This window comes from Rhinolophus sinicus, linkage group LG07, assembly GCF_036562045.2.
Source record: "Rhinolophus sinicus isolate RSC01 linkage group LG07, ASM3656204v1, whole genome shotgun sequence".
NCBI lineage: Eukaryota > Metazoa > Chordata > Mammalia > Chiroptera > Rhinolophidae > Rhinolophus > Rhinolophus sinicus.
The window spans coordinates 20,871,255-20,887,385 of NC_133757.1; the positions used below are offsets into that span (position 1 = coordinate 20,871,255).

At 41.1% G+C, this 16,131-nt stretch overlaps 1 protein-coding gene across 3 annotated transcripts; it reads right to left on the minus strand.

The window, feature by feature from the left end:
* Positions 1-116: 116 nt before the first annotated feature.
* GSTO1 (glutathione S-transferase omega 1) lies at positions 117-10,018 on the minus strand. Of its 3 annotated transcripts, none has more exons than XM_019725077.2 (6): positions 9,803-10,018; positions 9,413-9,521; positions 6,471-6,693; positions 3,776-3,874; positions 2,028-2,134; positions 117-337 (listed from the first exon to the last, which is right to left on the minus strand). In XM_019725077.2, the coding sequence occupies exons 2-6, from the start codon at positions 9,469-9,471 to the stop codon at positions 184-186; spliced, it is 642 nt and encodes a 213-aa protein (XP_019580636.2). In that variant the 5' UTR covers positions 9,472-9,521; positions 9,803-10,018; the 3' UTR covers positions 117-183. The 3 variants fall into 3 exon arrangements, with proteins under 3 accessions (XP_019580636.2, XP_019580635.2, XP_019580637.2); XM_019725076.2 differs by having other exon boundaries at positions 9,748-10,018; XM_019725078.2 differs by lacking the exons at positions 9,413-9,521; positions 9,803-10,018 and adding an exon at positions 8,288-9,203.
* Between the last annotated feature and the right edge of the window lie 6,113 nt (positions 10,019-16,131).

Sequence of the window (16,131 nt, forward strand, 5' to 3'; positions counted from 1 at the left end):
AGCATCCGGAGCAGGAAAGGTGTTTACATTCTGCAGGAGGGCCTTGAGGAAACCCCACAGTTAAGCCGTGGTGTCAACTCAGAGAAGGTGATCCAATGACACGTGAGAGCACTCGGTAAAATTAAAGCATGTTGTTATTCCTATTAGTGAAGGAAAATATCAGACATATCTTCATTGCCCCCATCAGAGCCCATAGTCACAGGCCTGGATGCTGTCCTGCAAGTAGAGATCTAAGAAACCTCGATAGGTCTTCATATCAAGGAGGAGGGCTGATACTGTGGGATCTTTCCTCATGGCTGCCATCCAGAGCTTAAGTTTTGGAGTGTGGTCTACACACCTGTGGGAGATGGAAAGAATGAAGGCATGAGCTAGACTAAGTAGGAAGGCATTGCAGTCTCATATATCATCACTCTGCAGTTTCATTTTCTCCTCTAACCTTTTAAAGTAGTTCTTTAAAAATATTTCTTTAAAATTCATGTAATCATAGAATACAGGCAGGCCATGTTTTATTGCACTTCTCCGATACTGCGTTTTTTTTACAAACTGAAGGTATGTGGCAACCCTGCATTGAACAAATCTATCGGTGCCGTTTTCCCAAGAGCATTTGTTCACTTCATGTTTCTGTGTCACATTTTGGTAATTCTCAGAGAATTTCAAACTTTTTCATTATATTTGTTATGGTGCTCTTTGATCACTGATCTTTAATGTTACTAGGGCAAGACTCTAAAAGATTATGACTCACTGAAGGCTCAGATGGTGGTTAGCATTTTTAGCAATAAAGTATTTTTAAATTAAGGTTATGTTCATTGTTTAGACATAAAGCTACTGCACACTTAACAGGCTACAGTATAGTGTAAACAACTTTTATATGCATTGGGAAACCAGGAAATTTGTGTGACTCACTGTATTGCAATATTTGCCTCATTGCAGTGGTCTGGAACCAAACCTGCAATATCTCCAAGGTATGCCTGTATTAGATTTGGAACATATTGTAGAGGTCTTTGTTTTATGGAGCAGTAATTTTAAAGTGAAATGACTTGCTCAGTTAATGTAAGAACTTTTGCAAACTCAGACTGGTAACTTTTTTAACATGAAAGACAACCCATCTATGGCCAGATTGTAACTAAAAGGAAGGGATTAAGAAGTACAAATTGCCAATTACAAAAACAGTTACAGGGCTAAAAAGTACAGCATAGGTAATATAGTCAGTAATACTATATATATGGTGTCAGATAGGTACTAAACTTATTGGGGTGAGCACTTCATAAGTTGTATAAATGTCTAATCACTATGTTGTACACCTGAAACTAATATAATATTGTATGTCAACTGTAATGAAAACTTAAAAAAAAAGAGAGATCAAACTTTTTTTGCCAGGGGAAGTGGTGATAAAGGTGAAGGGGGATATAGTCAATAATATTGTGGTAAGTTTGTATGGTGACAGATGATTACTAGACTTATTGTGGTAATCACATTGTAAGGTATATAAATGTCGAATCATTACACTGTACACCTGAAACTAATACAATATTGTATACCAACTATACTTAAATTAAAAAAATGTTTTTTAATAAATAAAATTTTTTTTAAAGAATAATGAAAAAAGGAGTAACTCTGAATGCTCTAAGCTCTGAGTTGGGAGTAAGCCAAAGTGGCTGCCAAACTTCAAAATACGCGATTCAGAAAACACTAGGGGAATCTTACTGGTAAATGGGAGGTAGCATTGATCATACACTCCTCATGACAGCCTTATAGAAATGTATATCCTTATGTATTTTTAACCAGGAGGGAAGGAATACATTACTTTTAAAACATTTTACTACATGTTACAGAACTCCTGCCCCTCCTAAATGGGGAGGAGTGGTGAGGATAGGTATATAACATGCCCACGTCTTTCCTCCTGTCTGCTTGTTCCCATTCAGACCAGTTGTATGAAATATTTTAATTTCTGTGCAGAAAAAAGGTCAACATATACTATTCCAATCATCATTATCCTAAAATATACACAAAACATTCAAATATCTTACTCAGTTAACTCCAGTCCTTCCAGCCGTTCAAACCAGGGCCAGATGAGGTAATCAATCATAGAAAGTGAATTGCCTCCAAAGAAGGTTGTCTTCTTATTGGTCAGCACCTGAACATTAAGCAGCATAAGAGTACTTGTGCATCTAGTAAAACATCATCAGAGATGACACAGGTGAGTTAAGTAGAGTGGTGAGAGCAACAGTATTTACCCTGACATATCCAAGTTGGCTTTTTGTCTATTTGGTCAGTTTAAACTTTAGAATCTGTTGGTTTGAGATGAAGCAACAACAATCAACAAAATAAACTGGAAAATGGAGAAAAATAAAATAAGGGATAGAGTACAAAATCTTTGTAATAAACAAAAGACTGGTATTCAGAATATAGAAAGAACTCCTGGGAATCAAAAGAAAAAAGGCAAACATCCATTAGAAAATTGAGCAAGTCTTGCACTTAACAAAACAGGATGTCCCAGAGGCCAATGACCACTTGAAAAGGTGCTCCAACTACATTAGTTAACAGGGAAATGCAACTTAGAACCAAATGTAATACCACATTCTAATACATCCATTAGAATGGCTAAGTGAACAAGACAAAGTTAGCAAGGGTGTGGAACCACAGCTGATAGGAATGTAAATTGGTACAACCATGTTTTAACAGTAGCTACTAAAGCTGAGTGCATATATTCTCTATAACCCAGTAATTCTACTTGGAAATGTGAACATATATTTACCCAAAGATAAGAATGTTCACTGCAGCATTATTTGTAATATAATTTGTAATAGCCCCAAAGTGGAAATGTTTACTGTCCATCAGGAGTAAAAAGGATTGAAAAAAAATTGTGGTACAGTCATAAATTGGAACACTATACAAAGAATAGGAATGAACTATGTACAACATACTGGTATATGAACTTCACAAAACTAATACTGTATGAAAGAAACCAGACCCAAGCGTGCATATTATATGATTCCATTTGTACAAAGTACAAAAAATAGCCAAAATTAATATTCTGTTTCTTGATTTGGGTGCTGGTTCCATGGCTGTGGAAGCACAAATAGTATGTTTCTGAAATTTAAGAAGGTGAATTGGTATTACAGTTTTGCCAAAGCAGGGAAGAGAATATTTTCTGGTTAACACCAAACCAACTTAACTTTTATAAACTAGTTTTTCTCAGGGCCCACATAACATTCTACATTGTAGACTGAATCTACTTGAGTATTTGGAATGTCTCAAGGCCAAGAGGAAGACTCAATCTAAAGGCCCAAATGGCAGCTCTCCCCGAAAGGAGGTGAAACACAAGTGTCTGTAAAATTCATGGCAAATGCTTTGTGGTGGAAAATGTGTATTATATAATACTAAGTGGAAAAAGAACACAGAATGGTATCTATGCTCTGATTATAGTTATGTACATTCTTTTTAATATATGGACAAAGACCAGAAAAAAAGAAAATAGGTGACACATTGTAGAAATGTTGGTGAGCATCCCTTTTTCCTTCTTATTTTAATGTCATTACAACAAAATGTTTTAAAAGCGAGCTCATGACACAATATTTTTAGGTGTTTTGGTTTACATCTTAAACATAGTAGCTTATGGCAATCTGTTGTAAACTAAAATTTTTTACTTGGTATTATTACTAATTGCTATAAAGTGTTTGGGAAATGGTAATATGAAGAAAAGAGTAGAAGGAAAAAGAGAGTAGATACAATATATCATTTACGCTGATAAAAGCTAGGAGAAGTGATTGATTACCTCCTCAAGCTTGCTGAATTCTTTACGAAATTCTTCTTTTATGCCAGAACGGTCTTCCTTATTTTTACTTCTAAGAAAGCGTCCCACCAAAGGTGGTATCTAGATAGAGAACAGTTTCTTAGTTTATCATGGGAAGCTAATTATACCGGCCTCATATAAAAACACAATAGATCCCTCAAAGTCCCAGTATCAATGTTCAAGAAACTTCAAGGGTGCACTAATTCCTGTGTTCACAGAGATTATATACTGATCTTAGGAACAGTTTTGTGGCCTAAGATATTGTGTTGGTCAGGATTTTATAAGTTTCAAATCATAGAATGCACCTTGACAAGTTTGAGCCAAAAAATATCTTTAAAGGACACATTATCTCACTGAATTGTTGGGAGGCTGAACAAATAGGCTTGGAACTAAACTGGAACATTCCAAAATCATGCTCAGACTGGCCTGATGGAAAGCACTCTGAAACTATAGTTTCTAGTGCCAATGAGCTGAAACTAGAGGTTACAGTTTGAGCAGCTGCCAGTTAGCTGAAACTAGAGGTTACAGTTTGAGTCACTGCCAGAACCTGGACTCTCAAGTAACTAATGCCACTAGCACCAAAGCTGTTTCTACCCCAGAATTTAATCTTGCAACCACCCACCACAGCTCCTGAAAGCCAGAAGCTCTGCCACCAGCCACTCACCAGCAGAACCAGTGCCCCCCACCAAGCCCATTTCCTCACATGGCTCGTTTCTGAATTGAACTCTACCATGTGTCTAGCTGACTGGAGAGCATAGGTCCCTGGCCTTGGCCCCAGTTGCAGAGGGAGCTGGGGAAGAGAATTTTTCTGATTTCTACCTTGGGGAAGACATGCACAGTCTTCAAAGGGGACTGACTACCTGAAGACCTGACAGGTGTAGTGTCACATGCTTTAATGCTTGTGGTGGGTGTGTGTTTTAATACTTCGGTCTTTGATATCATCTCACCGCAAGAGAAGTCCACTCATCCCAGTTTAAGTAAGCGGGCACTCATAAAAATATGGATACTCGTAAAAATACGAATCTCCTGAAATCCCACTGATGTCAGCATAGCTTGCCCTCATTGGAAGTGAAGATTTGCAGGCAGCCATTCGTCCACATTTCCATCTGGGCCTGCCTGGTCTTTCCTCTGCTTCTCCTTAAATGTCTGTTCCATATTATTTTCTATATACAGTTCCCTTTGCAGTGCTCTTAACTTCCACTTGCTTAAAATTTTATTTTTATGGGGCTTTGGTTTGTCAAGTCTCCAATTATTAATATCGATATGTCTCCAAAGCTTTCACACCTTTACTGCCTTAGTCTCTATAGCTCAGTTCCAAGTTTCTAAAAGAGAAGATGATTGAGCTGGAGGTGTGGATGGGGGCATTTCTGGTTTGCTGAGCTGTGGCCAGGAGGGTGGGGTCATGTGGTACCTAAGACCACCTTTTCCCTGAATGTGAGCAGGAAAGTAATAGTGCATATCTCCAGCTTTTAGGTCATTTTCTTTCTAGATGGTACAATGAATCTCGTTACTTTTTTTTTTTAATTCTCCAACATCTTTCTTGTAAATGCCATATTCTCTGTCCACCATTTTTGACAGCAGCCATCTCTACTATTCTTTCCCCCTCATCCTGCTAAGCCAGACAAGTCCCTCTTCCTTCTCCATTGGCTTCCCTTTGCAATGTCTTCTTAAACAATATGTCTTCCCTGTAAGTCCCATCTTCGAGTATTTCTTTAACCATTTCTTTCTCTAGAGACAAGGTTTTTTCTTTGTACGCTGACATTGTACACAATTACAGAGCCATAAAGTAACGCGACAAAGTAACGCGATTACAAAGCTATAACCTCAGCTATATTCTTGTCCACAATTGGTCATTTCTTTGTTAATACTAATTGCTTGAACTAATATACAACACTGATAGTAACTAAGATACAAACAGTTCTTCTACAGGAATGCCATTTACTCAGTCAGCTGAGAGCTGTCTTCAAGACTGAGTAGATGCTTAGTGCTAGACACTGGTTAGAACAACTAACACTATTTACCACGTGTCGGACTCTGCTCTCTGTTTTATATGAACTGGTTCTTATCTATGAGGAGGGAGCAACTATATTCATTTTACAAACGATGAGCTGAGGTACAAAGGTAAAGCAATAAGCAACTTGCTAAGAGTCACAGAACATGGAAGTGGCAGAGCTGTTCACAAACCCGGGTAGGCAGTGAGCCAATAGTGATGGAAACACTGCCCTCACCTCCAAGGAGCTTATAGCCCTGGTATAACACACAGGCCAGAAGGCAGGCAGTCACCAAAAGAGAAATGTTAGTATATGTGGGAACAGAGCTGGGCATTCCCCAAGTCTGGACAAGCTTCTGGAAGGCAGCAGTATCTGAGCAGATACATGAAAGAGGATTTGGAATAAGCATGCAAAGTGAGAAGAAGAGTCTCCCAGCAAGAGCTGGTAAGGTGGCGAGTTTGGGAAAACTGAAAACATTCAGTATGGCTGGAATATAAATGGTTGGGTGAAAAGGGGTAACTTTGGAGAGGTAAACAGAAACGAATCAAAAAAGGGCTTTCAGGACACGTCAGAGCTGACAAGAGTATAATCCTTTCTAAATTACTGAACCATAAATGACAGCACCGAGGTAGCTTAAAAAGCAAAGGTTTTTTTCAAACAGGAACTGAAATTTCTTATACACACACCTTAGAAAATAACTCAAAGGTCATCTTCTGGCATGCTTTCTCATAGGGGTCTTCCGGCAACAGCTTCTTCCCTGGATATACTTCATCCAGGTACTCACAAGTGATGGCAGATTCGTAGACCAGTTGACCCTGACGGTTTTCCAGAACTGGCACCAGACCAAAGGGATTCTTCTTAAAGAACCAATCAGGCTTATTTTTCAGATTGATGTTGATGACTTCATGCCTGAAAGACCCATAGAAGACAACGAAGAGAGTAAAACATTTTTTGTACTTCTGAATAAATCCTCACTGGTCCTAATACCCACTTAGTTAATCAGACCCCAGATTTAGGAGTCAACTCAGCCTTGATTCCTTCCCCCCTGCATCCTCTTCCTCAAGTCAAATGGATCAGCAAGACCTGTCGGCTAGACCTCCAAGTCATACTCTGACTTTAGTCACTTCTCACCGTTACCACTGCCACCTCATCCAAAACATCATCTGCTCCCTGGGCCTCCACAACAGCCCCCCACCAGCCTCTCAGCTTCCACTGTGGCATGTCTACAGCCCATTCTCCACACACGGCCAGGTGGAGCTTTGACAAACGGAAATCACATCAGCCTGTCCTCCTGCTTACAACCTTTCAATTGCTGCTCATTGCAAAGAGGATAAACCCTAAACCACTTTCTATGACATGCCAAGACACATTTGATCTTGCCCCTGCTTACCTGTTTCCTACACCTTTGCCTCTAGTCATGATCTGGCCCCACTGGCCATTTTCTTCCTTGAATTTGCCAAACAAGTTCTCACCTTAGAGCTTTTGCACTTACTGGTTCTCTGCCTTCTCTACCTGTCTTCCCAGGTCTAACACCACATGCTCAGTTCCTTGCTTTTTACAAGTATATTAAGGAATTAAAAAAAAATCCACACACAAAATAAGCTTTCAGATTAAATCTCCATGCATTGATACATTTTTTTAAATGTTGCGTGGTAAATCATACAAAGTAAACCCAAAAAGAAGAAAACAGGTGAACTCTGGGGCTATATTCAGATTGTAATTATATCTTGTATCTTGCCTGAGAGATTTTAGGGGAAATAAGAGAAAGGAAAGTTTCGCATAATTGTTAAAGCCAGATCCATATAATTGTCAAAGCTAGATAACTGTTCAATGGAACAGATTACTCAAAAATAACATACACTAACACTTATTGGTTCCTATTTCCCCATTCACCCCAGTAGCTAGAACAGCATTTAGTTTGAGGGTTTAAATATGTAATTCCCCCATGGAAACAGGATAACCAGATTAAACGCGAGCGTGTGTGCGTGTGTGTGTGTGTGTGTGTGTGTGTGTGTGTATTAAAAGGTTCATGTGCTGAGAGACAGTGGACACTCAAATACAAGACACTGCAAGAAAAACCAGGCCTCCTGCCAAGGAATTGTCAACATTTCTGAAATTTTATACTGTGAAAACAAAAGGTAGATTCTGGGCTTTTGTGATAAAGGTTCTCATAACACACATGCATTTGGTGGTAACCTGGCACTGTGAGCCAACAAGTCAACACATCTGCTACAAGTTGGAAAACGTACCTTTTAGAGAAAACCATACTTTGTTAGGTTATACCATGTGGTAAAAATCTCGTACCTCTGATGAAAGTCTCCTGGGACTCAAAAGCCATCCATGATAGCAGACCTCTGCTGTTTGCACTACCTGGTAGCTGTTACCACTCTTCACCGCCATATACATACTATGATGGTAAAGCCATTTCAGTTTTCCTTTGGAAAACTGTCCCACTAAGTAAGGTAGGGTTGTTTTCAACCCAGAGTTACAGAGAGGCACTTACCTCAGGACTTTGTGCCCCAAATCCATCTGTGTCTTGCTCTTGGACTTTTCAATTATATGAGCACAAGGTAGTCTTTTTTTCAATCCAATTTGAATTAGATTTCTCTTACTTGCAATAAAAGAATTCTAATACAGTGACATTACACTATTGGATAAAATAGTGTTTGGGATAAATGTTACTAAATGTTGAGTAGTTTGCTATGTGTTCAGAATTAATTTCATCCAAATAAGATGCCAATCTTAGTGAAGCGATGGCTAACCTGAAAATAATTTTTTTTTCTTTAGAATGCATCTTATATTTCTTTTAGGGAAAAGAATTGCCTCCTTAACTCTCCTCCTAGAAGACTAAAATTTGTTTGTAAACCTTAAGCACATGGATGGAAAATTTCTTAAGAATGGGGGCTATGTTTTAAACTTACACACCACAGATATCTGATGCCTGTTCCATAGATTGCAAAGGGAGGCGGTTCCAACGGATATTTGGCATAGCCAGAGAAAAGCAAAGGGCCTACTGCATAATTCTTGTGGCTAACCCATGGGTCAATGACCATGCTAGTTTCAGTGAGGCTTGGCAAAAAACAATTTTTAGGCACAGGCCAACAACCCAACCCGGTAGGGCTATGTACCGCATAGTTAACTCAGCACATTGCTAGAAGGGTCAAGGTCTGGAATGGTTATCGACCATTCGACAATTCGATATAGAAACATACTCAGAATAACAGCAAATAGTATCGTAAACCGGTCAGGGAGGGAGAAGTAGGGGGAGAGTGAAAGGCAGTGAGCCCGGAATCAGGGATCTACCAGAACTTAAAAGAGCTCTGGTAGATCCCTCTCACTAACTTTACTGGAACCCCAGTTTTTCTAAATCCATAAAATGATTAGGTTAATCTAAGTGGGGAGCCCCAGACTTCTGGAATCTGTGGCATTCCCCTTACCACCACCACCCCCCAACCCCACCCCTCAGGGAGAGGATCCATAACTTGCTAGGTCCCTCCAAAAGGCTGAGAATAGTAATTATGTTGCAGTAAAGGAAGCTCTGGGGACCCCATCAGAGAGTCCCTCCCCAGCCGCCCGCAGCAGCGTATTCCCGGCCGGCTAGAGGAGCGGCCTCCGCCTTGGTCCTCACGGGATTCCCTTGGCCTTCAGGACGAGGCGCGTCCTCTCGGCGAACGGGCAGAACCTCATGCTATAGACGCGGATCACGCCATCCGGGACGGGTCCTGGGGGCGCGCTCCCTGCAGGGGGGAAACAAAGATGGTTACGGCCCCGAGAGCAGCGGGGAGTCCCCGCCTCCCGCTACGCCTGGTCTCAGCCGCGTAGAGGTCCCATGCGCTGCAGCCCTTGTCGGTTCCCTGAAGGAGTAGGCGCTTCCGGGAGGCTTGGCTCCAGAGCGGCCGAACTAGGACCCGCGGCCGGGGGTCGCCGAGATCTCCCCTGCCTCTCGCGGCGGTCAGGCCTCACCCTTCTCTAGGCTCCTGGCTGATCCTCCAGACATCGTGGCGCAGTGCAGACTGACCTTGGCGCACGGGTTTGCAGGCTATTCAGGAAGTAGGTGGGCCCTCCCTTCCTGTCTCAGAAGCGCGAACCTGGGATGGGTTGACAGCTCCGCTTGTGCTGTGTTCCCAGGACCCAACGCTGCCGGGGTGCTTGGAGCGAACCCACGCGCAGCGAGCCCTGTGGGCGACCCAGACCGCCGCACCAGGATCTATTTCCCACCCTCTGCAAAAAGGAACGCCCCGCCGCTGGGGTTCCAGTGCCTCAAGGGAAATCGCCGCCCAGACGCCCACCCGTTGCGCCCGAATCCAGGGCCAGCCTTCCCGGTTTGGTGGGGGTCGCGTTTAAAACTCTGCAGTTGGCAGTTGTGCCAAAGTGTATCGTGCTGGCCAAGAGATGCCCACGTCGAGATGCACAAAAGAAACACTCAGAGCCATTCCCAACCCGGTACGATGATGTCCGCCCTCCACACGAGTCCACGCCTAACCCTGACCTCCCAGATTCCACGCCCCCCTCTGAGAAGCGCGCTCCAGCAGCCCTCAGGTGGCTCGCAGATCTGGTCCAAAGCTACCGTCAGCTTCAAAGCTTCCCCAACTTCAGGGCCTGTGGCCTGGACCCAGCACTGGCTTTCCTTTCTAGAACGTGCTCTCCAAAGGTTACTGTTAGAAGCACAGTGACAGGTCGCTTAACCAGCCACCTGAACAGCCTTTTCCTTTCTCTGTCAGTACTAGCTTAATATGACTACTGGGAGGCTGCTGTCCCTACTGTCACCCACAGGACACATCCTCTTAGTTTTAACCCAAAGGAAACAGCACAACTCTGGATATAATAACCTCAGATGGTGCTGCTTTCAAAAATCTATCGATTTCTATTTTGAAGCTCTAGTCGGGGCATAATCTCAGAGTCAGTCAGGTGGACTGAATAAATTTAGTCCCATAGGTCTATGAAAAATATCTGGCCAGAGCATCTGCTCAAACAGCTCCTCTTAACTTAGGGGTTAGGAAAGAGGATTCCAGGGCACTTGGTACAGATACCGGGAAAGCGTTGTCAATGTTTTGCTTGTCTGCTTAGATTTGAAAGCTGGTAACTACTGTGCCATTTATTTGTGGGGAGGGGGTTGGTGGTGGTGGTCTGTTTTTATTTTGATTAGCTCTATTATGGGAGAAGCAGGGAGTAAGGTGGTAAGTACACGGATCTCAGAGCCTTCCTGCCTGGATTTGATCCTGACTCCCACCCATGTTAGTTTGCTAGGGCTAGGGTAACAAAGTACTGCAAACTGAGTGGCTTAAACAACGGAAATCTATTCTCACAAGTTCTGGAGGCTAGAAGTATGAGATCAAGTTATCAGCGCAGTTTTTCCTTCCGAAGACTGTGATAATCTGTTCCATGTCCCTCCCCTAGCTTCTGGTGGTTTGCTGGTAATTGTTGGTGTACCTTGGAGCATAGAAGCATTACCCCATCTCTGCCTTCATCTTCCCGTGGCATCCTCCTTGTGTGCATATTTGTGTCCAAATTTACCCTTTTTATAAGGACACCAGTCATATTGGATTGGGGGGGGTGGTCAACCCTAATCAAGTACGACCTCATTTCAGTTGAATTAATTACAACTGCAATGAACCTATTTCCAAATAAGGTCACATTCTGAGGTATTGGGGATTACAGCTTCAACATATTATTTATGAATTTGTAATTTGACGTGAATTTATTATGAAACCATATGAATTATAATAACCCTTTATTAAACATGTGAATGTGGGAAAGTTCTGTGTTTCAGTTCCTTCATCTGTAAAATGGGGTGGAAAAAGCTAATGCCTCTCTTATAGAGTTTGAAGAAGAATTAACTTAGTAAATATGTAGAAAGCACTTAACAGTTCTTGGTACAGAATAAGTTTTAAATGTTTGTTACTATAGCAGATACTACTGAGACAGGTTAATTAGCATTTTGTCAGGTAAATAGGGAAGTCCCTGGTAGAATAAACAAAGGCAGCCATATCCTGAAACTCCAGGTTCTGAAATATTCATTCACTCCAGGACAAAAATGTAATTGAGCTCTGAGGTTAATACATTATGTCATAAATCCCTTTAGACCGGACAAACAGAACAAATCTGACAGACAGAAATCAGTTATTTCATAATTCCCTTCAGGCTGGACAAACAGAGCAAATCTGATAGACAGAATTCATTTAGAAGGCACCAACCCCCTTCCCCAGCATGCAAGAGAAAGTATAAAATGAGAGCCTTTTGCCTTAGCCAGTGGGCATCCCAGTTTCGGGTACCCCCTCTCGCAAGAGAGCTGCACTTTCGCTTCGATAAAAATCTTTGCTCCTCTACTTCTCCTTCCGAGGCCGCATTCTCATTCTTCGGGTACATGAGACCACGATCTCTGGCACCGGACACCAGGGTCCTATATCACTAAGTGAAAAAAAAGTAGACCATATTTTTGCTAAAACATGGGTCTTGCTTAACTCTTTTTTAGAAAATTAACATTTTAGGAAGTCTTTTAGCACATTAATATTATGCAAATTTAAATTTGGCCTGCCAAAACCTCTGATTGGCCAAACTAAAAATTTCACATCAAGGTATTATTTGAGAATTTTTACTTAGAATGGCCTGTCCCCTAATTAGTATGAACAGTGTAACATTTTGTCGTAATGATTTGAAAGATCCAATTCATCAATAAAGTAAAAGTTAATTCCTCACAGGAGAAAATTGAAAAGAAAATATATGTCCCAGGAAACTACTGTACTGTAGCACTGCTCTGTACTATAGTGGCTTATCTCCAAGCCCTTTGTGATAAGTAAACATCTGGGAACACACTGCTGTTAGTCACAAGGAAAAATAGTATCTCACCTTTTTGCAGCTGTAATTGTCAATAATTAACCTGAGTGGGCTCACCTCAACTAATTCTGCTAGGTAGAGATCAAGAGTTAGAGGTCCTAGTGATAAGAAATACCTTCTAAATATCATTTGTCTTTAGTGACCATATACACACACTTGACACAACATTCTTCTGTGACTTTTCAGGAATGCAACTTAAATAATTTTACACTTACTAATAAATAGTAAATTGATATCGATAAGGTGTTTTTTATAAAGTTAGGAATATTGAAAGTCACATGAAGTGTTTCACTGTTATTATTTTAATTAATTATATTTAAAATCTCTTTTAAAAAATTAAGGTCCCTTAATGTGAACTCGTGAATAAGAATGTTTCTTTAAAAATTAACATTCTGTGACAGTCCATTGCAGGGAGAAATAGCCTTTATCAAAGAGATTCCAGGGAAAGATTCTGGCTGAATGATTGAGTGAAAGAATTTGTATGGCCCAGAGTAAGGTCAAATGAAATAAAAAATTATAATCCTCACAATAAGAAGCCATACAGGAATAAATGCTCTATAAAGAAAGGAGCTTGAATTATATATATATATATATATATATATATATATATATATATATATATATATATATACACATACATACACCAGGGGTGCCAAAAAAAATGTCTATCAGTGGACACTTTGGTCAATGTTGCTCAAGCAGTAGTTCCCCATAATTAGAAGTGTTTGGACGCTGATGGTAACCACTTTGAGCACCTCTTGTAATTGCAGAAGTCAAATGTGACTTGTATTCATCTTTTGTTATCAGTATATATTGAGTATTACAATTTTAATACAGTTTTCCTTTCTTAAAATGTGTATACATTTTTTGGCACCCTGTGTGTGTGTATATATATATATATGCATATATATGTATATATATTCACTCATAATCACATCTAAAGTACTTAGTGACCTTTTAAGGACAAAATGCATTTTATTTAATGATCAAGTACAAAAATACAAATACACACACAGATATTTGAAACATTATTTACCTTTACCATGTGGGATGCATTGTGAAATTTTGTTTCATGTTCTTTCATTTTAAAAAAGTGGGAGGGCTGGTAATGACTTAGTAAAGAGGTCATACCACTAATATGTTCTAATCCATAACTGCTCGAGAACACAAACTTGTGTTACTGATGCCAATTAATAATTTAAGGGAACTTGATAATCTTCCTTCTTAGACTTAGCCCACAGCAGTATTCTATGTATTCAGGGGGGAAAAATTAGCATAGCCTTGTGACCAGGTAGCCAGGCTGAACGTGATGCATGCACGTCAGTGTGCACTGAAATCACCTTCCTTCCCAGGCTGAACAGCTGGGGGAAATGACTTGCAACTATGTAATAAGACCATGTGTCTGTACCATACATTTTGTATATAAAGTCCTTCTCATATACATTATTTCATTTGATCCTCTTAACAACCCTGTGAAGGTAGGCAGGAAAAATATTATTTTCACTTTACAGATGATGAAGTTAAATTACAGAAAGTTTCGATGGCTTGTCCAGTTACCACCTACCCAGTATGAAGCAGAGACAGAGTAAGAACACGAATTTTTAGGTTCAGGGCTCTTTTCTCTAAACCACATAGCCACTGAGAGTATAACCTGAGCTCAGATGTTTTCATCACTTCATCCTCATTTTCTTGTAGACACAAGCTTTTGTCATAGAATACAATGAAATGCCCGATTGTAAACTTGTCAGGCCAGGTTTCTACCAGTAAAAACTTGTGATCACAGAACATGTATTTTTTGGAAAGCACTGTTGCTTTGTCTCTAGAAACACAAGTAATGTGAAAAACCCTAAAGGCAAAGGAAATTGAAGGGAAGTCAGATGAAAGGATATAAAGTATAAAGGACAGAAATGTACTGATGAATTTTGGTGCTTTTAAACTTTTACTTTTGTGAGAAGTCTCAATGGAGAATTTAATGCAGATGAGACTTGAAGCTTTTGAAGAGGATCTTAAGTCTTGGTGAGGTTATTCAAACTCAAATCTTAAATGTGTAATGATGGTGAAGCAGGGCCCGGTTGGGACCCCTCGCGGCATCCCCCACTTCACCTTTCCTTGACCTATAGCTTAACAACCGACCATCCCCCTGCAGAGGTTAGGCTCCATGCAGACTCCCAGAACCCTCACGTAGCCTTTAGAGGAACGCCCAGATTTTCCCTTAAATACCCCAAGCTGGTCTGAGAATGTTCAGGCAATTTTTGGAGGTGTTAACTTGCTGCTTATTCTATGACCCAGATCCTGTGTCGGTCTATTAGCTGAGCAGCGAAGGCAGCACAAGCCCCGGACTCAGTTGGCCTCTGGTTTCAATGGTAAACCATGGTCTTCAAAAACTTGGTACTTAATGCTCTCCTAAAGTGCTATTTTAAGTGATATTTGTGCCACAATTCAAATTGATTCCTGTATTTGTAAGGTAATATATTTTATTACATTTATAAACTCTGTTTCCTCTTTCATCAGCTCCTACAAAGTTTTCCTCCTACATGATGTAATCTTTCACTAAGTGCATAGATTGTCAAACATATGTGACAGAGTGCCACCCATGACAGCTACAAAGGGTGCCCCTGCCATGGGCCTCATGCTTTAGAGGACCCATCCATCTGTAGAGCACTCAACATTCCCCGAGGACTCAATATTCCCCCAGCACAGCTGCCACCCTAAACTACCCTAAAGATCTACCATTGTGATTAAACCCCTTCCCCACCCTAGAGAAATGCTTCTCCTCTTTTGCCCTGGGTCCCTGAAACAAGACTACTTACTGAGTTTGAATGCTGAGAAGTTTGTGTGTTGTGCCCTATCCAGCCCAAAACGCCAATAGTGCTGAACCTGAGAAACCCTGTGTTAGCTTCCCTGGTCAGGACCATAAAATCAACTTCTAACATCTTCCTATTTCTATTCTCCTACCAAATTGATAATCTTCCTGCAGACAGAATAATCTTTCATAAACATAAATCTGATCATATTATTCCCATTTAAAACCATGTAATGCCTTTCCAGGGCTCTTAGCCTAAGGACCAGAATTCTCAACTTGGCCTTTACCTAGACGGCCCTGGGCTCCTCCAGCCTCATCTTCAGTATTTTCTACTTACTTCCCTCTGCTCCAATCACACTGCCCTTCCCAGTTCATCCAATGTGTCGTCCTGCCTTAATAACTTTCCAAAAACTGCTCTCAGCCCCTCGTTCCCCCCTCCCCGGGGGCTTCAAATAACATCTGGCTTGGTCAGCACTCAATATTAATTTCTGCTAATGATATTAATATTGCAAGTATTTACCACAGGATCGGCCCCGCCACTCCAGCAACCACTCCGAAGGGCCCGCCCCTCGCTTCGTTCCCCGCCCTCCATTGGTCAACACGAGGCAGCGCTTCCACCAATTCGCTCGGCTCTAGAAGGAAGAGGCCGAAAGGGCAGAGCCAATGGGAGCAGGGGTTACGGTCTCCTGGCTACAGTGCAAACAGTGGAG

What these genes read in the sequence shown, in the direction of transcription:
- GSTO1 (XM_019725076.2), bottom strand. Translation starts at nt 9,781, where the DNA reads ATGTCTGGAGGATCAGCCAGGAGCCTAGAGAAGG. An exon ending in AGCCAGGAGCCTAGAGAAGG is followed by an intron (nt 9,522 to 9,747) that starts GTGAGGCCTGAC and finishes TCCCCCCTGCAG; the next exon opens with GGAGCGCGCCCCCAGGACCC. An exon ending in CCTTTGAGTTATTTTCTAAG is followed by an intron (nt 3,875 to 6,470) that starts GTGTGTGTATAA and finishes TTCTCTATCTAG; the next exon opens with ATACCACCTTTGGTGGGACG.